The sequence below is a fragment of the Archocentrus centrarchus genome, chromosome 6, assembly GCF_007364275.1.
Source record: "Archocentrus centrarchus isolate MPI-CPG fArcCen1 chromosome 6, fArcCen1, whole genome shotgun sequence".
NCBI classification, from domain to species: Eukaryota; Metazoa; Chordata; class Actinopteri; order Cichliformes; family Cichlidae; genus Archocentrus; species Archocentrus centrarchus.
This window is the reverse complement of record NC_044351.1, coordinates 14754803-14780543: the sequence shown is the minus strand read 5'-3', so window position 1 is coordinate 14780543 and position 25741 is coordinate 14754803. Positions and strand designations below refer to the sequence as shown.

Here is a 25741-nt window from a genome sequence, read left to right as displayed (position 1 = left end):
GAGTATGCAGAAGGAAGTTGGTGAACAGCTGCTGAATAGCTTCACTGAAAGGAGCCTATTGGCGTAGTTCAGGTGTCAAATTCAGGTGTTTTCAGAATGCCTCCTTCTAGAGGTATTCCAGGCATGTCCATCTGGGTAGAGACAAAGTGTAGCCCCGGAACATGTAGGAAGGATTTTTGTACATATCCTGTGTGTCTTGGGAACACCCAGAAGGAGCTATATGACACTGTTGTGGAGCAGGAAATCTTGCCACCACACCTCGGATGTCATTAAGAGGTGCGTTATGAATGGATGCACAAACCTACATAAATACAGTGTGACATATTTGAAAGTTGTTCTGAGATAAAGAACTCATTCGAAAGTCAGAAAAACTATGGTTTATAGGTAAAAGTGAAGAAACTCTAGGTTGAACTGTGTGTGTGCCCTAGACAGATATTAGACAGAGAATGGATGATGTCAGGAGGGGCACAGAGTGGGAGTGTATTAGTGTCATCGGGGTGTCACTAACTCTGAGTATCACTGGCTCTTGTCAGTTTCTCTCCACCGCTTATGAAATGTGTAGTGGGAGTGACTGCTGTCAACACACTGACATGCAAAGAGTTTCCTTTAAAAAAAAGAAAAAGCTGACGGTGACTGATTAGTCCCAGATGATTAAAGTGAGGTCCCAAAGCTTGCTCATGTCAGGCAGTCTGGAGAAGGCGGCTTTATTTAATGTTAAACAGGTTTGCTGGAGACTCACCACCATTTTATAGTAAAAGCAGTTTAACAAAGTGAATTTGATTTGAAAATAGTTTTCCTCAGAGGCGTGCCTTGAAACCAAAGGAGCCTGAGGGAATAGTGCAGAGGTAATCAATATCAAAATGCCTGTTTTTAGATTGAGTGCATTTTGGACTGTTTGTGAATTAATCAATAGTAGAATATATTTAGAGAGAGAGAGAGAGAGAGAGAGAGAGAGAAGGTGGGATGAGGATGAGCTACTTCCTCTACCTGAGGGCTGTAATTCATCAGGGAACTGACAAAAAGCTGTTTAAAAAAAAGAAAGGACAAAGAGTACTTGACATGGTGTCTCTGTGTGCTTGTCTGGTCTCGGGTGTGTGTGTGTGTGTGTGTGTGTGAGTGTGGAGAGGGTTGTTATGCAAGTGTTTGTGAGTCTGTTCACGCATTGTATCGTGTTTTTTTCAGTTCTCCGGTAGAGTTCCCTCCTCTCGGGAGATGGCTGTATTTCAGGAGACACAGAATCTGGAAATATCCCAGTTGTTGGGGAAAATCTATCAAGCTTGCTTGTTCTTTGTACAGGAATAAATTTAGCAGTCACACAACTGAGGGAGTTCCGTTTTTCTCTCTGTCTTTGTTTGACAGGTCTACACTGCAGCGATGGCCCCCGGTGAATCTCAGATATATAGATCTTTTTGTGATGAAGAATGTCCACAGAAGGCTAAGCTTGCACCAGTGAAGGCCTCCTGCAAACTTATTGAATGCAGATGTCGCTTTTAGATGTGATTTGCTGGGAATGATGTAAAATTTTTTTGTTTAATTCAAAGTGACAAATTCCGATTTGTACGATTACAATGATTAAAGTGTTGAAGATGTTCATTATGAACAGCTACAGCACTTGTCTTCCTCTAACATTGCACAAACCAAAAATGTGTGTGTTTGGTGATGTTTGTTGAGCTGTTTGAAATGATGCGATTGAAACAAACTGATGCCTTAAGAAGTTATTTTGTTTATACTCACTTCCCTTCTGTAGCCTGACGCTGGATTTCATGCATGCATGTGTGAATGCATGACGGTGATGAGAAGGGGGCAAATAGGCTGTGAGTAGAGTGGGAGGGACAGTGGGGTGACATTACTTTCTCTGTGGCATCAGCTGGAAGTATTTTCCATTAAACTGCCTACCAAATTTAATTACTCATAACCGAATGTGCCGGAACAACGAATGGTTCTGGCCCACTTTAACCCCTGATGCATCAAAGTGCTGATGCCAGTGCGTGTGAAGGAGCTGGTCTTTAGTGGGTGGTGGTAGTAGTTAGCAGTTTAGTGGGAGATTTTAAGAGAGCCAAGTATTATGTGTGCAAGTCAGTGCAGTGCAACAGACCTCACTAACAGCAAACCTGTTTCCTGGAAAAATATATTTGGTGACATAGCTGGGGTTTTTTTTTTATGATGCAAGAGGCAGATTTATTTGCTGAGTATGATACTGTGCTTATGATACTGTTATTATTCTTCACTAAGTGTCGGTATTTGACAGAGGCCTAAATGTGCGAAGCAGAGTGAGAGAGAGTAAACTGAAAGTGCCAGATGTGACTGTGTTTTAACATGTTGCCCTACTGCTGCTTGGGACCAATTACTATTTGTCATGACCAGCTTCCACCCTGCTACCAGTTTGCATGTTTTGAGCATGCATTTCTCTTCACTTGCAATATGGTTCATATTTTATTAGCATCACTAATTGTCTCCAACTATAACCCTCCTCCGCCTGTTTCCAAGCCATGGAATTGTTATCAGAAAATCACAGTGGAACAGACGCGTTGCTCCCAAGCAGTTGCTCTCATCTAATTATAAAACACTAGGTAAATGTTGAGCAGATGCCCTCCACCACTCCCCTCGCTACCCCCCCCCCCTTCCCCTCCGCCTTCCAATTGAGAGAGCCATTTGGTCTCATTCTAGTGTTACTTTGGCTCCACATGGAGTGGTGATCCTTGCCAAGTGGCTGCCATGGTATAAATGAACCTAATCGCTCGCCAACTCTGCATACTGTCCGGTAGTCAAGAACAAAAGAACTTCTACTTTAGTTAAAGTGGTGTCATACCCTGCTGTGGTGCCTGAGTACTCAGCTTCTGGTGTCTAGTTTAAGAGTTTCTTTCTGCAGTAAGGACTCGTGTGTGTCATTGTGTCAGGGATGCACTACCATTGAAATGACAAACCCTGTACTTCTATATTAACTAACAGCTTCACTGTCCTTGCATTTGGAGCTAAACTATAATTAGGCCATTTCTGCGGAAAGACATAGAAAACTAATGAAAATGGACAGAATAACAGAGCTTGAACTGCAGTCCAGGATTATGCATAATTCAGTCGATTCCAGAAGTCAACTCCTTACTATGCAGGAAATTCCTGCACACAATTAGAGTGATCTAATAATCAGTCCAACACTTGCACTGGTGCAGAAACAGTGGCCAGAAGTGCTGCAGAGGTGGACCAGGACAGTCCCTGGAGAGCTTTCTCCGCCTCTCTCTGCAAGACTATGAGCTCCCTCTGCAAGACATCTGGCTGGAATACACAGACAGGCTTCAAAGATGCGAAAGCATTTGGACTTAAGATCTCTCACAAATGGCAGTTACTGTGACATTAACAGCATTAATCCTCATTATTCTCAGACAGGTAATGCTAGTGTTGTCAAGGGGAAGCTACTGTCCAAAGGCAAATTTCAGGTGAACTGCCTCAGAATCTGTATCTCAAACTAATAACTGTGTGCTGTTTGATACGGTGCTGAGGTGCTGATGACCGGACATGACAGCAGGCAGGGAAAGAATGGAGCAGATAGATAGATAGATAGATCCTGAAAGAAATCAGGGCATTAGAGCAGTTTTGTAATTGGGAAATAGAATTGGAAAGAACAGGACAATGTTAGAAAGCGTTTAAGTACCATCCATTGAAAGCATTTAAGGGGAAAATTGCCCCCAAATTTGAAATATTTGAAATTTTAAGCCCTGCTATAAGAAGATGGGAACACAGAAAGAGATCAAATTAGACTTCTGTATGTTACTATAGTAACCTGTGATCTGAATTTTTTTTACAAACTAGTAGGCCTTGTTGTGATGTGTCTAACCAGTCATGATGGACACCACAGGCAAAAACACATGAACATATCTATAACTTTATTGTGATTCAATCCCAGGAATTTCTTCCCAAATCTTACGAAGAATGGTGAGAATACAAACAGATAGTTGAGCGACTTTCCCAAAGATTTTCTCTGTAGTGAGTGTGTTCCTTACAGGAGATATACACCTATGTTTAATTCCCTCATTTTTTTATTCTTCCACTTGTCAAAATGCTGCTTCTATTGGCAACTGTGGCCAGGGACTGTATAAATGAGGTATGAAATCAGATGCTTTAGGCTTGATTGACTGGAAATTAAGTGGGACCAAATGCTTACAACCAACAAATAATCAAGAGTTTAATGAGACACACCAGAGCTGAAGAAGTGACTGAGTTAGTGAGTAAGTGATTGGTTGAATGAGATACTTAGATTGGCTTCCTCTTTGTCATGATCTGTACTTCAGATTTGTTGGTGATATGAGTTTATCCAAACAGGAAGTATATTTTAAGTAAAGAAAATAAAGTAAATTATGCTCTCAATGCTGCCTCTTCTTCATCCTCGAGTGTTCTCATCTTTCACCTGGCTTCATTACCCCTCATACAACACACACTGTGCTGGGGAAACAGAACAGCTGTCATATCTGTCTGTCAGGAGTGTCTCTCCTCTCCACTGCAGCCACAAGTGACCTGTCCCTGTCTCAGAGCCAGAACAGATGACAGCGCTGCTGTAGCCTGTTTGCTCCAGGTGTGGGGTCTGCATATAGCCTCATTGATATCCAGACCATGGCAGTGATTGCACTTAGTGTCCGGTTAAAATTTAATCTCGCCCTTGCAGTTGTAAGGATAAAGCCTTGTAAAACAATACAGACAGTTTGTGCAGGTGGGATGAGTTTGAAGTATACACAAGCAGGGACAATCACATGGTCATGTACACAGGCATCCATTATACAGTCTGTGCAGGACTATAAATCTGCACCAGAATTAACCAGTGGGTGGAGGCTGATTGCTGGAGCGGTCCCCTCACAGGCTCAGGAATGAGAATAAATGAGCGGATGGAAGCATGAACAATCCTTTATTACAGCCATTAGCCAGAGGAGCTGGAGCCCTGTGAAACAGGGGACACCAAACACACAGCCTAGTCATCACATACGTGGCCTGATTATGGTCCCCACTGCAGTGTGAAGACCTACACTGCCACACATGCATACCATTACCACATTATCCCTGCCCATTCCACCCTCTGTTCACACAATCAGTGGATTCAGTACAGTTTTCTGCTTACTCCTTGTAATGTCAAAATATTTCCGAAGCGCCAGCTAATAAGTGCAGCTCTGGAGTGCCTCCATGAGCTCAATATGTTCATTAACACTTTTTTTTTTTTTTTTTTCCTCTTTTGGAGAAACTTCAAGATATGGCAGAATCATTAATCAGGAACTTTTGCTGTGAATTGCCTGTAAATCATACCACTCATTCCCAGATGCGCTCTCCAAACAACAACGCCAGGTGTTCTTAATCAAGATTTGGTTTGTTTGCTTGTTTTTTTTTTTTGCATATATTTAAAATGCCAGGTGGACTATTTTTTTTTTCATTAATGTATTCTCCATCAAGAGCAAGGTAATGTTACAGCTCATTTACTGTGCAGAGCTTCGGGTCATATAAACATGTTTTGACAGGTGTTTCATTATATTCAGAACAGACTGGCTGACAGTGTTTGTATTTTCTATTAGAGGTTACTTAATAAGTCCTGTTGTTACTATTAATATAGGGACTCTTAGGTATTGATTTCATGCTATACTTTCAGTGTGGCATGCTGTTCTTCAGTACTATTAAAGTGATCATAAAAATATTGGACAATGCCGGCTTGAGCCAGGCAGAGTCCCAACAAAATTTTACAAAAATGTTGATAAAATCTTTAAAGTTCACCATCGAGAGAAATTAACAGTGGTGATTCACATAGTTTCCTTCTAAGCATTTGCAGCCAGCAAAGAAATGCACAACAGAATAAAACAGTACTGCCATTGTGTTTGACGGCATTAGCACAGTGACCCACAGCAAATGTTCTCTCTTCACCAAATGGCAAAAGAGTAAATTCAGCAAACTTTTTAGAACATGACACATTGGCGACTGCCAAGTCTTCTGCCTGATACGCAGTGAATTTAGCCGGCACTTGAACTTGATTGGACCACTCACTTGTGACCTGTGTGCACACGTGTGTGTGTTTTAAAAAAAAAAAAAAAAAAAAAAAAGACTACACTACTAATAGGACCAAAAATGTAGTTTTTCAATTTCACTTCAACTTGGAAATGGTGAAACAAAACTGGTGATTTTGTTTCTTCTTTTTTTTTTTATTTTATATTTTAATGAGTGTTGAGCCAAAGCTTGAAAACAATGGCAGCTGAGTTATAATATTTCCTTACATCACTCCGAGTCCTGAGGGTTTCATGGCCGTCCCTTTCTCTCTGGTCTGATATGCACAGAAGCATTTTTCTATACAGTAGCTCTTTTGAGCATCATTTCTGTCTCCCCGTGTTCAAACTGTGTAATCAGGACACAGTGGGAAACACTGAATTGCATCCAATTTCCTCTCGCTTCCCTTTGTTTATTGACTTGGGGACCTGACAAGGAGTGAGACTTGAGTGGGTTGAGAGAAAACCAGAGACGCTAACCTCTTGCTAGCACTTGCTGTGCCATGAACAACACAGTGGGGAGCCGTGAAGTAGATTGATTACACTTGTGATCACTCTTCTAAGATAATGTCCTTCCTTTTAATCATGAATTGTGCCGCTGCTCTTTACAAGGATGAGATTATCATCAGCAACTTCATCACTGTCTCATTGTAAATGCCGTCCTAATTGGACAGCTCTGCTCTTCCTTGGAAGTTTTGATCTTATTTACTGCTGTGTGTCCTTCGGCTGAAAGGGGATCATTTTTGAATTGCATTCCTTTGCCATCTGTTTGTGTGTGTGTGCTGTTTAATGTTCTCCTTTCTCCCTGACAAAGAGACAGTTTTCACTTGCTACATTTAGGGATTTTTAATCCTTGAGTTTGACTCTCAGTTGCCAGGTGAAGGTAATTACTCTACAAGACTGCGTAGGACTTCTACAACAGCTTTTTGTAAAATCAAAGACTTGGCAGTACTTGCGGTATATGTTTGCTTGATCCCTGTGGTGTCGAGCTTTGCTGAGTGCTCTGAAGTCAATAGCTTCGTACTTACTCATGGTGTACCACTGAGACCTTATAATCCTATGACTCCATAAACTGCCCGATATTTCATCAAATCACCAGCCGTTTACCTGACAGACACTCCCTGGCTTTGCTTTCTCTGAAACATTCTCAGTGTTTGAATTAAGATTTGAAGACGAGTTTGGTGAGATAAAAACTCAAATAAGAGCTGAGACCTTTCAGCCTCGTGCTATCATCAGTAATCCACTCGTTGTATTTTCTTTGACATTGGTAGAATTGACCAGACCTGTTCAGTGAAAGTCCTTGAAGTAGTCTTGATTTTGCCAAGGTGGCCTCTTTTCAAATCTTTTGGGGTGCTTGGCATTTGTGATGGGACACTAATTCTGTTATTTGACTCCAGAGGGGGGGGGGAAAGCAGCCTGAGGTAAAAGACACCAGCGATCTCACACATTATGCGCAAAATAAATGGTTTTGCAGATTGACTTTTTTTCTTGAGCATCTTGACACACATTTTAAATGCTTTGTTGTTTCCAAGCATGCTTTCCCCCATCTTCTTTCCTCCTTACTTCCTCTCTTCCCTTCCTTCCTCGATACCTCATCTCAGTTGGCTCTTAGTTAAAAACTAGGATCAGTGATCAGCCACAGCGTTCCTAACTAACCTTTCAAAGTCTCTCAGTTTATTATTTGCACAGTTAAAGACCCACGCCCTACTGTCTGACCTCTGCTTTCCTTCCCAAACCAGTAATCATGTGGCAGCTTCACAGACAAAACCATCTAGAGAGAGGAGGGACCGCAAGACGTGTGTGTTGTGATAACAAGTGAGCCTGGCATTACATAAATAGTGCTTATCTAGTGTTAATTGCTTCTACTGCTAGGATGACCATATATAATGTGAAGAAAATAACTGCCATTTTCAAAGATTCATAAGGGTCATAAGCTGTGAAAAAGTTTTTGAGCACGAAAAACCTCTTTAAGGTCATGCCAGCTTTTTGTCAGCATCTCAACTGGATTTGAGACCGAACTCTGACTACTCCAAAACCTCTCAGGGCACAAACTGATGGCCCGACATTCTCCTTCAGGATTTTCTGATAGAGAGCAGAATTTGTGGTTCCATCAATTACACCAAGTCATGCAGTTCCTAAAACAGCAAAGGGCTGTGTTAGTTTTATGTCAGATGTAACGGGACTCAAACCTTCTAAAAATTTTGTCTCCACAATAGTCCAGCAATATTTTTCCATAAGTCTCGGGGATCATCAAGAAGTTTTTTGGGTGAGATGAGCCTTTGTGTTCTTTTTAATCAGCAGTGGTTTTCTCCTTGGAACTCTCCCATGGAGGCCATTTTTGCCCAGTCTCTTTCTTATTGTTGAATCATAAACTCTGACCTTAACTGAGGCAAGTGAGGCCTGCAGTTCTTTAGATGTCGTTCTGGGTTCATTTATGACCTCCTGGCTGAGTCACTGATGCTCTCTTGGAGTAATTTTGGTAGACCGGCCACTCCTGGGAAGGTTCATCATTGTTCCAAGTTTTCTCATTTTCTCATCACTGTGGTTTGCTTGAGTCAATTCAACAGGTCTGGCAGTAATCAGGCCTGGGTGTGGCTAGTGAAATGAAACTCAGCTTACAAAAAATGTGGTTAATCACAGTTAATTCACAGTTAATGATTTAACAGAGCCACCACTATGCACACACAACTTAATTGCTAAAGTCTTGGAAGGTGGCAGTATCAGCTAAAAAAGTCTACAAAGCAAGGAAAGTGCCCGTAAGCGTCCACTGTACAGATCCACTGTGTTTTGGCTCTGCGATGAGCCACGAGGACAGCCCAGCTGCTTGGAGATACTACATACACAGGCTGTTTTTCTTTACCTGGAGGGCTGATATAGGAGCGGGTGTGTGAAACTCAGAACTGGATGAGGATGACTGCTGTAACATGTGTTCAAGCACTCTACTTGATTCTCCTTGTGTTCCAGGAAAAAAAAAAATCTACTATGCATCTCCTGAAAGTTATTTTTGAACAAGGACGAACCTGGATGCTTCATAAATTCCATGACAGTGTGATTGTTCATTTTTACTGTTACTCTTAGGCAACTGATTGTCTGGACTGGGTATTCAGAAAAGGGGTGCAACAGCTAAGTGAGTCATTTTTTGACTTGCTTGTTTAATATTTTTCCCAGTAAGGGGGTGGTTAAAAATACTGAAAGGTAGGGCAGCAACAGAACCTCCTTGTGCAGCAGCTGCCCCGTATAGTTCACATTGAGACTTAAGATAGAATATGGAAACTCTGGCTCTTTCTAAAGGTCGTGATATTTGCCTCCCAATTCTTCTGTATCTGCACAATAATTACTGTGTAATTTGACCTGTTGTTGTTCTCAGGCTTGTAACAAACCTTAATGATCTTTTCACATTTGCATTGCATCCCTTCCTTTTAATACTACAGTCAGTGAGCATTGTACAGAATAAACTAAAGAAGTAGACTATAAACAAGTAAACGAGGAAAAGTTATTTGTCACAATTCAATGGTTTTGGTTTGCATTTTGTACTTTTTTTTTCTTTTTGTGCGTGTGTGTTAAAAATACCATGATGCACCTAGATTTGTTGCACCTCCCTTCTGCCTCATTCTCTGCACATAAAGTGGTGTTCCATGACAGTACCCACTTGATTTTCTTCAGTCAGCATATGCATGGCACCATTACTCCTTATAACATCTTTTCACGCCAGACCATTTTGCTGATCTGCACAGCACACAGCATCATCCCACTACCCCTCATCACACTCCCCCCTCCCCCCACCCGCCAAACCAATTATCAGTTATCACCAAGGAGAAGCCTGTTCATCCATTAGTTATTCATCCACCCAAGTGCAGCTTTTACTCTAATTTGATTTTCTCCCTCCGTTTTACATTAAAAATCACTCCAAGATGGCAAGATCTTAAAAGTTAAGCACAGAGATTAACCGCATCTCTAAATCTCGTATACCCTGCATGTACCATTAACCTTGAACAAACTGATTAACTTAGCACTCTGTTTCCCTCACCAGGCCCAAATCATATTTAAAATTTGCAGCAAAATTTCACAGGAAAACCAAAGTAACCTAGTACAGTTCTCTCACAAGTAAAGAGGACAGGAGGTTGTCGTGGATATTATAGCACCATGTATCTGACACGTGGAGCTAAAATTGAAAGTTTTCCCCACAAACTTCATATGCAGGAGTGTATCCTTCTGTCTTATCTCTGTTGGTGTTTTGGTCATGGTGTTGTTAATGGTTGGCTGCCTATTTATTGCTAAAATCAGTGATCTGTTACTACATGTTACCAAAAGCTAGAAAGTAATCCAAGTTCGTGAACTGGTGCTTTCTTTACATGCTGTGTCAACACGTGTGACATTGAGTGTTGTTGCCCTTCTCCCTTTGTCCTTTTAAAATAGTCGTCCTTGCTCTGAGTTATTACAGAAAGAAATTGGATAATAAACATATGTAAAAAAAAAAAAAAAAAAAAGCACCCAGTAAATTTTAGAGCAGATTGAAAGAGGTGATACACCTTGAACGAGTTGCGCAATAAAGGGAGTACTCCACACGAGATTGGTGCTCAGAAAAGAAAATTGGCAGAATTCATCAAATGTTCTGCGGGCATAAAACCTCAGCAGCAGCGCGAAGGGCCTTTAATCTGAAAAATAGCCCAGGGGCCTTGTGCAATGTGTTTTATGTGGTTGGAGGGGTTAAAGGAGGCATGTACATTGGCTCATGTAGAGATGTTGAGGGGATTGTCAAATTTCCCCAGTGGCATCCTTACTCTCTCTCTTTTTCTTTCGGTTTCATGTCATTGCTTGAGTTGCTGAGACAGTAGCACTGACTGTGATTTATACAGTCATAAGAGCTGCACTGTAGCAGACCTTGGCCCGTATTTTATTCTGACACTTATTATTGAAATGAGACATTTGGGTGTAAAGAGGAACCAAGTCCGCTTTCTCACCGAGAGGATGAGCTAGCAGTCATGTTCACATCAAATCTCAGTCTTCCAGCATTTGGGAAGTCCTCGGGGAGTATTTAATTCCACTTCTCTACCGAATGTCCCCATTCTCACTTGTAGATATATATATTTTTTTTTTTTTATTTATGAAAATGCAAATTCAGTCTTGCATGTTGAAGGACGAAATTCCAACATGCTGATGTTGTTGGAACTGCGGTGCAACGCCTTCTGTTCATGTGCCTGTAGCAGACTCTGACAGCAGCATGTCTTGTGCCATATAGTTGCATAAACACAGATGGGAAAAAAAATCAACTAATAGTAGTTGTGTTTTTAGTGGCAATTTGTAGTAATTATCTTTTGGCAGAATTTCAGTGGATTGACAGTGTTAGCATTATCGGTTACTGAGGCTTGTGTAGCCATAAATCACCACCACAGCAACTGAGCAAAAGTGCTTGTCTTGCCACTTTTGCTCATATCTCTGCTGTCCCCTTTCTTAGACATGTAGAGAATCTTTCCAGCAAAAACCCTACAAAGTCCAAGGAACGTTTTTAAACTCATCCCGCACCATATCCAGTTAAGACAGCAGTGAGACACAGTTTAAATAGTTTAATGTTTTGGCACAAATAATGATTTACTTTCTTGATGGGAAGATATACCGCTCACAGATGGCTAGCTGGCATTGTGGAAAGTTAAAATCCGCCAGATGTTCCAAAATTACTGCGTTGTCTTATTATACAAAACCAGAGTGTAAAAAATGAGCAAATATTATCCAGAAGATTTCTGTGTTATTATTTTGACAAACACCAATGAGTGAATTAAGACAAACATTGTGGGGTTTAGTCAGAACTTTTTTAATTTGACTGAGCACTGAAACCAAACAGATGCTAACCATTTTGTGTAACTAAAGATATAACTAAGTATTCTGAACATGCCAATAATGAACCTAAAAAGACATTAATCATAAATTAGTATTGAAGCGCCCCCCCCCCCCCCCCCCCCCCCCCCCCACCACCACCACCACCACCACCAGCATTTGTACTATCAAAAAGAAAAAAAATCTACAGCCACATAAATTTGATCGTTTACAAAGTGGGAACATGATCCAAATTAGTGCTGACAAACGGAGCCCATCCCTAACTGTCATAACTCTTTTATTTGAGAGCACCACACAGGTGACTGGAGCCTAACAGTGAGGGGTCGTGTTGCTTTTTCCCAACAGATGAGTAGATGAAACGGGCGTGTAATCGCCACACTCCCGGGGCTGGATGACCTAGATGTTACACTTTCTCCATCTGCCTGCATATACTTAGCACCCCACACGCTGCCACTCAGACCAGCAGGTGACCGAGCACAGGAGATCCAGACTGTGTGTAACGGAGGCTTATTGCATGTACAGATGTTAAGCACAACAGCCAAGGTTACACGGTTAATAGTAAGTTCATCTGAAAGCCGTGTTTTCATGTCAGTGTAGCTGAAGTGGAATAAATGACCTTGCTTTATTCATTTCTGTGCATTTCCTCATCAGCTACGATACGCAAGGAGACAAACACTGTCTCCGTGTTCACAGCATAATCTTTTCAATATTGAAAACAAAAACATTTCATTAAGATTCAAAGTGCTACATGCGAGTCATAAAGCAGTGTATGCAGTTAATTCAAAGGCATAAAAAAGCTAATGGACTATTATAGTCTACTGCCTGAGGCTGTCTTTTCTCCTTGCAGAAGTACATCAATCACTTCGATCAGTAATCCCCTGCAAGCTCCCAGCACTGTCTGTGCTTCCTGCTAGAGAAGCTGTCTCTCAGCAGAAGCAGCATCAGATGTGGCTGAAGTTGACATATTAACAGATAAACTGCCCCCACTTTCCTACCACTATCACTACATTCTGCCCTCGGTCTTTGGAGATATTGATGGGAGGGAGCAATCGATGAGACAAAAGCAGTGACAGAGGAGACGCCTGAGGGGTCGAGCTAAGCTGCTGCGTGTTTGTTCTTCCTCGCTTGTCCTCTTACCTGCAGGATAAATGATAAGATGGGTCACAGATGAGAGCACCTTCAGGATTGTGCTTTGCTGTAGGCATCTACAAGTTCATGGTTATATAAATAGTGACTGTTAAAGTTTTCATGTCTCTTTGTTTGTTGGTAACGGCTCAGAACGCCTTAAACTGGCTGAAGAGGAGACTTAATGCACTCGGCTGCGTCACAAGTACACAATTTTTGAATGTCTTCGTCAATATGGGACTCTGCTACAAAGAAAATGAAAGAAAGGAGAGAAAAAAGGGGTTTCATCCTTTTGTTACACTCGACTAAGCTGGTTTACTGCATTTGTTGTTGAAAGGCTGGTGGTCGTCTCTGGGGCTTTGAATGAAAACACATTTCTCCTCTGGCTACAGCTGCTGTGTATCCATGTGCAAACAGCCAGCAGATGTGTCTTGATCCAGCTCCTCCATCCCAGCACCAGTTTCCTTCCAACTTCACATTTACCTGATCATCTCCTGTCCCTGTTGTAGAGCAAATCATCTCTCCTGAGCAATCACCACTGTTTTGTTCCAGACCAATAAGATAATTCATGTTGACTCTGTGCATATGGAACAGTTTTGGCCATGAAGCACTTGCAGAGCTGCTTTGGACTTGATAAACACTACAGCTGCTAAATAATTTGTTGCAAACAGATTTTGTTTACCAGCACGTGTTTATGAATGAATATGTATTTGCATGCTTTGCATGCACACTTGAGGAGGAGAGCTGATTCTTGTATAACTACATTTAAATGTGTGATGAAACTTTAAGAGGCTACAGCTTGTTCAGGCAGTTCATTTGCGAAGAAAGTGTTTGTGGAATTTAGCCAATTTCAATAAATGTAGTATATGAACTCACCTTGAGCATCGTTAAGCGTGCAGACTGGTGATGCGCTTTACAGAGAATAAAGCAAAAGTGTGCTGAAGGCAGATATTCAGCGTGAGAATATCTGAGAATATCGGGGGAGCCGCAGCCAGGCTTATAGAACCCCTTCCCATCTGTCAGATAGGACTACAGATCCACACAAATAACATCGGCAGCGTGTCTAGCTGGATAGACATCAGTCAAAGGGGACACAAGAAGGATGGCAGCGTCCCGCATGGAGTTAAAGCCACTTAATATTCTTGTGTTTATTGGGGATTAATTGTTCCATCTGTCTCTCCTAAAAACCAGTGAACAAAATAGAAAAACAACACAACCCCTTTTTTTCCTGATCTGTTTCTTCTTTCATTTTGGCTGTGAGTATGGCTAGTAAACGGTGAGGCTTGGAGGAGGAGGAGGAGGAGGAGCCTGGACTGGACAGTCAGAACAAGGGGGAGAGCTGGAAAATGTGATCATTTTTCTTTGGGTCTGTCATACACCATAGGCTGCCTCATTTGTCTGCTCCAACGCCTTTGTTTCCATCAGGCTCTCTGTTCTAGGATTAGGCTACAGAGCAAGAGACATGCAGCAAAAGAGGAAAGAAAGAGAGGCAGTCAAAGGAACTATATAAGCTAATTACTATAGTACTCCATGTTTCTTTAATACAGCACTTATGTGTAATGTATTTGCTGCAGTACTTAAGACCTGCTGAATGGCCAAGAATGAAAGCAAGAAATATTTATGTGGGAGTGCTTACTAGATTCAAAGTGAATTCAAGATGTACTCTGTGGATGGAATGCATGAAGACCTAAACACAGAGTACCATAGGACTTTTTTCAATTTTATTTTTGGTGAAAAGCCTTTATCACAGCATGGAAATGTTTATTTTTAAAACTCCTATGTGTTTCGGCATACCAGCCTTTGTCAGGGAGTCAAATAAAGACATTAAGTGGTCCATTTCAGTTGTGATTGCAGATAGAAGTGAAGCAGGGATGAGAGAGGCCGCACGACGGCACATTTCTTTCTTTCTTTCTTTCTTTTCCCTTCAGATTGCTCACAGTTGCACAATAGTGGTGTTGACCCAGTTTATCTCCCGCTCAGGTGATTAATGCAACATTGCTTCAAACAAAGGTCACATCAGGAGGCAGAGGAGCGGGCCAGAGCACAACAAAAGCTAAGAGAGTTATATATGGCTGCTGTTATTGCTGAGAAAATAAGTTGTTTATCTTTTGTAAGGCATCCCTCACTCTCTAGGGAGTCGCATGGACAATTAAAAGAAAAATACAGACACATACAGGAACAAACCAAGTAGAACAATGGGGCACCAGTACTGTAGCATGATGTTGATTATTCCTCTATAAATGCTTTTTATATTTACTGCCACTACATAATGGTGTTTGTTATGGGGATGTCAAACAGATGAAATTATAGGGGCTGATGAAGATTCATTTAGATGTCTTCTGTGGCACTTTTGGGGGTAATGTTACCAAAAAAAAAAAAACAGTCCAGGTGATGTCATTGGAGCTTTCTTTCATTTTTTTTTTCTTCTTAAAGTGTCTCTTGTGAGTCCTCCAGTGTGGGAGAAATGTAGTCCCAAATTACTAAAGTGCTCCTTAAAGAAGAGGAAGTGTTACTACTACTACACAGATGGTGTCCTAGGATCTTGATGATGTGTGTACGTGTGACCAAATGTGGGAGCTGACAAATGGGGATATTTTTTAAAAATGTCTTTTCCGTTCATTTGTGCACATAATGGAGCGAAGTTACTGAGGTTTGATTCCTTTTAAGGGCTTTTTTCCTCAGGATTTCTTACATATTTGTCTTCATTAGCTGGATAGTTTTATCTGTTGTGATATTTAAAGATGATTCCACTTGAACTGTATTTAATTTAATTTATTGAGTATTATAGTAAGATTAATTCCTTTGAGATTGGGTATTTTGGTCAGACAGAAGACATCACCTTGGGTTCTGGGACTTTGTTTTTGTTTTTTCCAGCATCCAATCAGCTAATTATAAGTAATTGATGATAATAAAAAAAAAAAAATGTGCTTGCTTTCCTGGTCAATAGCCAAACTGGTTGGGAACCACAAAGACTCAGTCCTTTACACACAATTAATGCTCTTTGGGCCTGTCAATACTAAATGTTGAGTCATTTCTACAAATATACTGTCAAGTTCATTCAAATGCAAGAGTAAAGAATTAGTAGTGGGATTTCTGGGTTTGAAAATATAAGCCTCCTCTGTAGGACTTCCCGGGTGGTTTCTTTGTCTCTAATGTTCCTTTAGAGGCAGCACATGCACACAATCAGTTTCTTAAAACTGCCAGCTGCTTGTGAATTTAGGTCATTTTGTTATAGTCAGAACTAGACTGTGTGTTTTTTTATTTCTACCACAGCTTTGCATTTTAAAGAGTTTGTGATTCAGGCCCAGAAACACAGCCACGTTTGAGTTTCCCAGCCTTTCTGTATCTTTCCACAGCTGACACTTGTGAATATAAATGCCTTTTTTTTTTTAACTTTATAGTTGTCATTTTAACTAATTTAAGTTTGCAGTGTGAGCAAAATACTTCATTCCAAGGCCACATTTAAATGCAACAGTGACTGTAATTATCCCGCGTCTCCCTTATTTTCCCTCTTACTTTTCTCCCGTTATCTAAATTATAATCTCTGGTTTGAGCATTTATACCAAAGCACATTCTCTGAGGTATTCCACAGCCAGAGTTTCTCCTGCAAAGAAATTACTGGTGCTAAATGAAGCAATGATTTTCTTTATATGTGCCAGCTCTGCTGCAAATGGTTTTCAGTCTTTCAGAAAATCCAGTTCTTTTTCTGGAGATGAGGCTGAAGATGGGATGAGTGGACAGAGGCCGTTTGGGCTTTGATCTAACAGCCTGATGATGCTGCATCAAACTGTGTTTTGTATGCATGCTTTCCAGTGTTATATTCAATAAGATGTCTTTTTTTATCATCTATTGAGAAGGCATCTGTTGTTTACACCTTTGCTGCAACAGTAAAGTGGGTACAGAAGTGAAGGACAGTGCATTAAGCAGGATAGTGTTAGGAGAATCAGGTCCCTACATAGTAACATTTTCACTTCTAAACTGTACTCCGTTTGGTGTAGGTAAGAGGTGGTGCCTGGGATAGAGCATGCAGGAGGCTGGATACACAAAGAAAAATCCTTTGGTGTGTAGGCAGGGATCTTTTCTGTTTTCACGTGTGCTCAAATGAACATTACTAAGTTGTGTTGGCAGGGTAGAGTTTGAGTAATCTGAATGATGCAGACGTTTGCATCGTCTAGAAAAGTTCAGAGCTGCAGCGCGTGTGTGAAAATGGCTTTTGTTTGTCATTCTGGCTGTGCTTATATCGTGCTCTGCAAGAAATGTGAGGAATGGGTTTTGAGCTCATGTCGCTTTTCCCCAGATTTTCAGTCTCAACAGTCGCATGCAGAATTTCAGTTCTGTAGAACCGCTTAAATTATATCTGTCCCTGTAGCGTCTCTGCTTTGATAAAACATTTCTACTGCAAAAGTTGTCAAAATAAGCACAGAATAAGATTTTTCACTTTTATCCTCAGGTGAATGGAAAAGAGTTGTCCAAGTCCAGCCATGAAGAGACTGTGGAAGCCTTCCGTGCTGCCAAGGACCCCGTCGTGGTGCAGGTCATCCGGCGGACCCCCAGCGGGCGCCCTCATGGCCCCCCTCAGGAAATCCATGTGGTGGATGTGTGCACTCAGACAGACATCACCTTTGAACACATCATGGCGCTGGCAAAACTCCGGCCTTCAACCCCTCCTGTGCCTGACGTCTGTCCCTTCCTGCTCTCTGACAGGTATGCAAAATAAGAAATGTATGTACACCTCAGTTTCTTCTATTGCTTTTATTACATAAACAATGCTTATAAAGATTGTGAGATTAAAGGTCTGTGGATCAAAAGAAATAGCTGTTAAATACCAGAAGGATAGGTTCTAGCAGCTCAGTGATTTCATATAATTTCTTGGATTTTTATTTAATTTGACCCAATTATAAATATTTTTGGTTTACTGCCACTGATAGCAATACAGAGTTTGCTGTTGCGTCCTTGTTTTGACTTTGGCTGGGACTGGCAGCAATTAAGGATGAAATAAATGAGCAATATCACTGAGCCGTGAAGCAGAAATATCAGTGTTTGTGGGATTAGAATTACAAGTCTGGATGACAATTGTTTAATATAAATAAATTGTCTAACCAGCTGCATAGTTTATTCTGACAAATACAGATTTGTTTGATGAATGTGTGTCTTAGAATTATTCATGTCCTCTTTCACAAATAGGAGAAAACGGATAAAAGGAAACAAAAGACAAATTACACACAGTTTTAAGTGGTTCTGTTTAGCCAAGCGTGCTAATTGTATCACTTGGTAGGTAACACTGAGAATGAGAAGGAAGGGGAATCATTATTGTTAAAAAAAAAAAAATTCAAGAACACAAAAATTACAGATATAAGTTTCTGAACTATCTGGAGAAAATGGAATATATATCTATATATGTGTGTGTGTGTGTGTGTGTGTATATATATATATATATATATATATATATATATATATATGTATATATATATATGTACACATATAGACAGTTATTACGCTAAATCAGCATGCAAGTCTGATTGCATCGCATCTGTTCAAGTGCGTTTGCTGGGTTGTACATCAACTCATTTTTTAAAATTATTTTTATTTGTGAGAGCAATGCGTTAAAAGATCTCCAGAGTTTGAAGCATCAACAAGAGGATTTCTGGAAAAACAACAAAAGAAACATGGCTCCTTATTTCATCTTTTGGCATTTTAGTTTATGTGTTATGTGTTGCATTTATCTCAGAGGAGAAGTAAAGTGTGAGCAAGAAAAGTTTAGCATAAAAGAATATCTGGGTTTCACCTCGAGGGAACAAACAAGAGCAACACAGGAGCTTTACTGCACAAAGCTGAGAAATTAAGCCTGTCTCATTGTTTGGTACAGTAGATGATTAATTCCAACAACAATACACATTTTGAGTTGTTTACCTGTTGTCTTTGGAGGCTATATGCTGCTGCCTTTAGTGCACATGACGTAAATCTGTAGTACGCTAATAAGCATACATGGTCCAATCAAAGTCTTTACACATGTATCCTATATACATTATATTTTACACAGTGTCTGTAGAAATACTGTAGAAATCCTCACAGAACTTATGGCTATAATTGGAGCTGCTTGGGGCATCAATTTTGCCTTATAGAAGGTTTACAAGGTGATTAAAGAAAATGGGCTAATAAAAAAAACTGGGCAACACAAAGGAACGTATGCCTGATCCCCACAGCCCCAGGCCAAGTCTGAATGTAATCAATGTGACCCGTAAAACTCACATTTTCTTCTCTTCATCTGAGATCAGGTGTGCAATCCAATATATGACAGCTTTTATAGCTATAACAAAGGTTTGGCATCCTATATTTGAGGCTAGATTGAAAATTTGTAATTGTGTTCTTTGCACCCACCACCAAATGTTGTTTTATGAATAATATTGAGGCATCAAGCTTCTGACATTTACCAGACTCTGTCTTGTTTTCCTTTTTTTTTAATCACTGGAAGGTTGTTTTGAGACAGTTTTACAGTCCTGGGTAGTCGGAGAGTCAGACAGCCCCTGGAAACATCACTCAACATGTTCAGCAGAGTGTCTTTTTGAAGTTCTTGTCCACTGTGATTATCCTGTGCGGCACCAGAGCTACTCATCGTGTTAGGCCAAGACAATGCTGTTTTGTTCTGTGACTGAGGGGGGCATAATAGAATTACGCTTTACAGTGTGGGGGGTTTTGTCTGTCAAGAGCAGGAAGCAAATTACAGTATGTGGATATGCTGTTATTAACACTCCAGCGCCAGTGAAAGCCCCTGACAAATCCTTTATTCTTCAGATTGCAGCTGAGACAAAAGCAACTAAGTGCTGTCACTCTGAAACTTTTAGCGGTTTTGAAAGAAACTGAGGAAAAGCATCTTGCTTACACCCAAATCTCCACCTCTTTCTCTTTCCCTGGCACCCTGTCCCGTCCTTCTTGACAGCTGTCATTCTCTTCATACAATGGACCAGGATTACTACGAAGGGACTGACTACCTCTCCCCTGTTCCTGGTGATGGAGACAGGACAGAGGAGTTTGAGTATGAGGTAAGACTTACACTTGGCATCAGTACCAACCGGAATGCTCAATATTTATGTGAATATTTATGTGAAACATTATTATGTGATAAGAGTTTATACACCTGAAAATACTGGAAAAGTTCCTTAAAATGTAAAAGCTATGTACCCTATACAGAGAAGAGCTCTTCACGTGCATTAGCTGTAAGGGATTACTCTCAAAAATGTATGCATGTGTGTAGTTTCCCTGCAAAGATGTTAAGTGATGATGATGAACGCACATTCCCTCTGTGCTCACCTACTAAGGGCAGATCCCTGGGGGCAGCAGTGTGAGAGAATCAGCCATATTATAGGCAGCTTCTATTGTCTTGCTTCTATTGAAAATGACATCAGCTTCCATGTTTTTGCTTCTTTTTTTTTCCCCCTCACAATGTGACAGGAGAAAGTAGAAAACTTCCAAACACTCCCAGTCTTGCTTGAGATTTGCTGATTTTTTTCACATTTCCGGAAGAGAACCCGAGCAAGCTGGTTGACTGACTTTGATCGAACCCAATTAAAGTGGGCTGTGTGTCTTTGCTTCTGCATCTTTGCTGAAGTGTAAGTAACAGAATCAGTAGGATAGGTGATGTTTTGGGGGCTGATGATCTGTAGCACATACAAATATACATACAGAGGCACTGATTCAACTGTGACAGGAAGCAATAAGAAGACTCTGTCTCTGTTCACCGCTTTGGTCCAATATTCTTTATTTCCAAGTCACTGAGGTGCAAACATAAAGTTAGCGAGGGCTCTTCTGGTCTGATGTATGATGATTGCTCACCCCTCCCTGCCACCTTCTTATTTGTTTCATTTGAAATTGTACTGAATGTTTTCACCCACTGAGCTTGAGCTGTTTCTTTGCATCCTAAAGAGATTTGTGCACCCATTTGGATCGCAGAGGCCCGAGTGTCAAATCGGGACAAATATAATATATTAAAGCGTCTTTTTATGCCTCATTGCTATTAGCAAATTCTATTATACTGTGTGTGCTTTGCAGCCCTTCCTTTTTTTTATGCTTGTGGGGTTTTATGCTACCCTAATGTTGTCTCACTTACTATATGCCAACTGAAAACGCTGTGAGGGGGATAAAGGCAGATGCTAAAAAGCCACTTTCAGAGCAGACTTGATCCCTCACCCTGCACTGAAGGAGAGCAACAAGAATGAAGGAAAGAGTTCTTTAACATGTTTTGTTCATGTGATGGCAATGCAGTTTAATCTAATTAGCCTTTGCAATACCCAGAGACGGTGATTTTAATGAGATGAAGGGAAGTTTGGTGCTTCATGTACACACTCACAGGATACACCCACAGCCACTTTGTTAGGTACATGTTGCCTTTAGACTCTAGCTATTTTTCATGGCATAGATTCAGCACGATGCTGGAAACATTCCTCAGAGATTTAAGCCCATATTTACATGATAGCATCATGCAGTTACTGCAGATTTGTCAGATGCACATCCATGATGCCAATTTTCTGCTCCACCACATCCCAAAGGTGCTCTTTGGATTGCATTGAGATCTGGAGACTGTGGAGTCCATTTGAGTACAGTGAACTCTGTAAACTGTCATGTTCAAGAAACAAGTTTGAAGTTATTTGAGCTTTGTGACATGGTGTGTCATTCTGATGGGTCCAGCCATCAGAAAATTGGTACATTGTGATCATAAATTAATGGAGATGGTCAGCAACAATGCTCGGGTAGGCTGTGGCATTTAAACAATGCTTTATTAGTAATAAGGGATCCAAAGTGTGCCAAGAAACCCATATATATATATATATAAATTACCCATACACCACCACCAGCAGCCTGAACTGGGGGGTAGCAGCCTAAGCAGAGAAACACACAGCGTCCTCTTCCCAACCACTTCCTCCAGCTTATTTGGAGGAACACTGAGGTGTTCCCAGACCAGCCAAGCAATATGATCTCTTCAGCATGTCCTGAGTCTGCCCTGGGTCCTCCTCCCAATAGGACATGCCTGGAACACCCCACCTAAGAAGTGTCCTGGAGACATCTTAGTCAGCTTCCCAAATCACCTCAGTTGTCTCCTTTCAATGTCGAGAAGTAGTGTCTCTACTCTGATCTACTCTCAAATGACTGCAATCTTCACCCTATGTCTAAGGGAGAGGCAAGTCACCCTAGCTCATTTAGGGAAAATAGATTGACCAGTAAATCAAAAGTTTCATTTTTCATAAAAATTATGAACAGAATCAGTGACAAAGGGCAGTAACGAGCGGTAATTTGAGTTACTGTTGCCTTTCTGGCCAGTCTCCTCTGATCTCTGACATCAACAAGACATTTTTGCCCAGATAACTACTGCTCCCTGGATATTTTCTCTTTTTCAGACCATTCTCTGTAAACCCTAGAGATGGTTGTGTGGGGAAATCCCAGTAGATCAGCAGTTCCTGAAATACTCAGACCAGCCCATCTGACACAACAACTATGACATGTTCAAAGTCACCTAAATCTTCTTTCTGGGTTTTGCATTTAGGCATGTCTACATGCCTAAATGCATTAAGTTGCTGCCATGTGATTGGCTGATTAGATATTTGCATGAGCAATCAGTTGCACAGGTGTACCTAACAAAGCCAGTGAGTGTACTAAATAATTAAAAACCGGTCTGGGGTCTTGAGAAGAGTCAGGTGGTGCTTGATTCTAACCTGACATCACTAAACATTACAGGTTATGCTTCCTGATCATATGATGGCATATATTTGTGTATTTAGAGGCAGGTGGAAATCCTTCATCTGGTTGCTTAATATAAGTCTCTTGGCACTAGACACACACACCTTCATATATATGTTGCCAACTGAAAAAGATTGTCCTCGTCACCCAAGCTAGTTGCCTTAAAGGTCTCAGGTTGCATCAAGTTGAAAAGTATTGCAGGTTTCTGCATGACTGACATTATGCCTACATGCATTCACAGCTTCCCTAATTAATGCATTATAACAGTCAAGTGACTTTGTAATGTGTGGAAGGTGTTTCTCTTAGTAATGACCCCATAGAGAATTTCATGCAGAGAATATCAAATTTCAATCCAAAATTATACCCAAGTCAGAGTCTGAAAAATGACAAAACAAATGAAAACAGACTAAAATAAATATTGGCAGCTTCTACATACTGGTAAGAGTTTATTTTCATTTATGGATGGTGTTCTTTTACTGCATTGTTTCATTCAAAATATGTTCATTGGAATATAGTTTGCAAGTTTGATTGACTGGTTTTACAGTAGCCGCCTTACTATTTCAAGTAAGCTTATAGTTTTCCCTCAGTTGGGAAAACTGAAATAGCAGTTTTTAAAAATCTTGAGGTTGGAGTTCACTCGTGATATCTAGTTTCAACTCAAGGCTTTAAAATGACACTTCACAAACCAGTTGGTTCCATCAAGATGGGTACATCCAGCTTTTATAGACAGTCTCTATGGTGTTATAGCAAGAAATGTGAACCAGACATTTCCTAGAATTCCTACATGTGTGTGGCTTCAAAACTATATTATTAATAATTCCTGTTATTAGTTTAGGTGAGTTCTGAGGACTCCAAGCACAGAAATAATCCTCCCAATTTTCCTGCCAGTGGTAGCCATCCACGCATTTCTGGCTGCTTTTTCAATTACTGGTAATCAAAGGTGTGATTATTATGACAGCATCCAATGTGCTTTGATGGTTGGTGGCAATCTTTCCCTTAATCACGCCATCGCAGTCATTAATTTACTGTCAGCCCTCATCCCCGTGCCATGCTGCAATCTCCTTCCTGAGAGGCAGAGAGCTCGCCTGAAAAATAGAGGGAAAAAAAAAATCAAAAGGGAGGAGAGAGACAGAGATTGCTGCATGCGTGTTTGATGGTTCAGGAGTCAACCTCCTTTTGCAAAAGCTTCTGAGTAAGTGAGTGGGTGTTTTTCCACACAATATTGTCTTAAAACAAGTGGGCAAAAGAACATCTGATAAATAAAACAGTCGAATTATTTAAATGCACAGATTTGATGCTTCATCCACTATGTAGTAATTGCAGCAATCTGTTTTCTCTGATCATTTAGCCACAGGTCTGCTGCACTATATCTCGCTAATAATTAGTCAGACGTAACTTTAAGCTTGTTTTCCAGAGCCAGAGAGGGATGATACATTACCTGCTCACACTGCTGCTTTGCCTCAGTTGCCGCAATTAATTTGTGTGGTTTATTTTTAGACAGATGTCTCAGAGACATAGAGAGACTGCTGAGTTCCCACAGATATCCCACAATTTCACACATCATATTAGCATGCCAGATATGCACTGTCTCTGTAGCTCCCATTACCTCCATGACTGCTCCACTGCCTCTGGAGTTGTGCTTCTTTAATAATATGTCCTTCCAGCAATAGCATCGTAGCTCATTAGAAACATTTTTAATTTAACTAATGACTGATTTTTGCAGTTTACTTTGTTCAGGTAATCTACAGGTAAAGTTTCTTGCTTTTATCTTGTTTACTAACATATCAGCTGGGATTTTAAGCTGTCGTAGCTTCTGAGGCACTCAATTAAAGATCTGAGTCCCCCATCAGATGGAGACTGCTGCAAGGAAAATGACAAAGCTTAGATGATGCAGGTCTCCTTAAGCTCTTTGTCTCTGCATGTGCAAATGTGTGTGCTCTGTTGAGAATGTGTAGGAGTAAGCATAAGATGTGTGCAGAGAATTGCTTGTGTGCATGTGTTTGTGTTTGTGTGCACATGTCTACAGGATTGTGTATCTCAGCAGTAGCATGTTACTGGACCAGAAACACATCAATGATCTGTCACTGTGTGTGTGTGTGTGTGTGTGTGTGTGTGTGTGTGTGTGTGTGTGTGTGTGTGTGTGTGTGTGTGTGTGTGTGTGTGTGTGTGTGTGACAAGCTGAGATACAGATGTGTGGGAAGAAATGAGTGGCAGCAGAACAGGAGAAAATGGGAATTTAGCCTAAAGGTGTGTTTGTGTGTAAACAGCTTAGAAAGAGTAGCCAGAAGCAGCAGCCATTGGCCTTTTCCCCTTCTTTCCCTCATCTCATCTGAACACGGCCACGCATCCCCCCCCCCTCCCCCCCCAAAGCCACCCATCCACTTCTCTAAGGCCCAACACACCTGACACGTGTAACCAGTCAACCCGCTCCTTGTCAAAGAGGAAATGACTCTCACGGTTTCTGTCTGAGACCCCTCTGAGCCCCACCAGAATCCTCACCGCCACCTTATTTCTCTCTGCCCCCACCATCCTCCGCTTCACTCAACCACCTTGCTCCTGCTGCTGAGAGTGTTTTGCTGCTCTAATGAAGACCTTGGGAGGAGAGGCCATTTCACACTTGATTCCCTCCAACACCCTTGATATGTTTGAGCATTTGAAGATGGAGTAAAGGCTTGTACAGTTCAGTGTTTGGCTGCACAGCAGCTAAAAGAAACAGAGTGGAAAGTGGCTTTAAGGGTCTAGAAACTGAAGAGAAAACCAAAAAAACAGAGATAAAATGAAGGGGAACTTCTGTGATTTTTTTTTTTCACTAGTGTTTATTAAAGACGAATAATTCATGTATACACCAGGGTACCACGCTGTGCTCCAAGAGCCTCGTGGGAAATTTGCCGACCACTGATTTGTTAGTCAATAGTTTGTTTATCTGTCCCCACAGGACATGGAGGAATATTTTAGTACTGTAGCAAATGTGTGTTTCTGATAGCATTAGCATATAGTTTATTTATAGTCTAATATTTTATAACTTGGCAAGACTTGAAAGAGAAAAACTC

At 40.9% G+C, this 25741-nt stretch overlaps 1 protein-coding gene across 3 annotated transcripts in view; it reads left to right on the top strand.

Annotated features, from left to right (window-relative positions):
- LOC115781117 (PDZ domain-containing RING finger protein 4) overlaps window positions 1-25741 on the top strand; it is a 152063-nt gene that overhangs the window by 114959 nt on the left and 11363 nt on the right. For all 3 annotated transcript variants that reach the window (XM_030730547.1, XM_030730548.1, XM_030730549.1), the window contains 2 exons: window positions 17413-17666; window positions 19900-20002. In XM_030730547.1, coding sequence (XP_030586407.1) covers window positions 17413-17666; window positions 19900-20002 — 357 coding nt within the window. The remainder of the gene's footprint in view (window positions 1-17412; window positions 17667-19899; window positions 20003-25741) is intronic.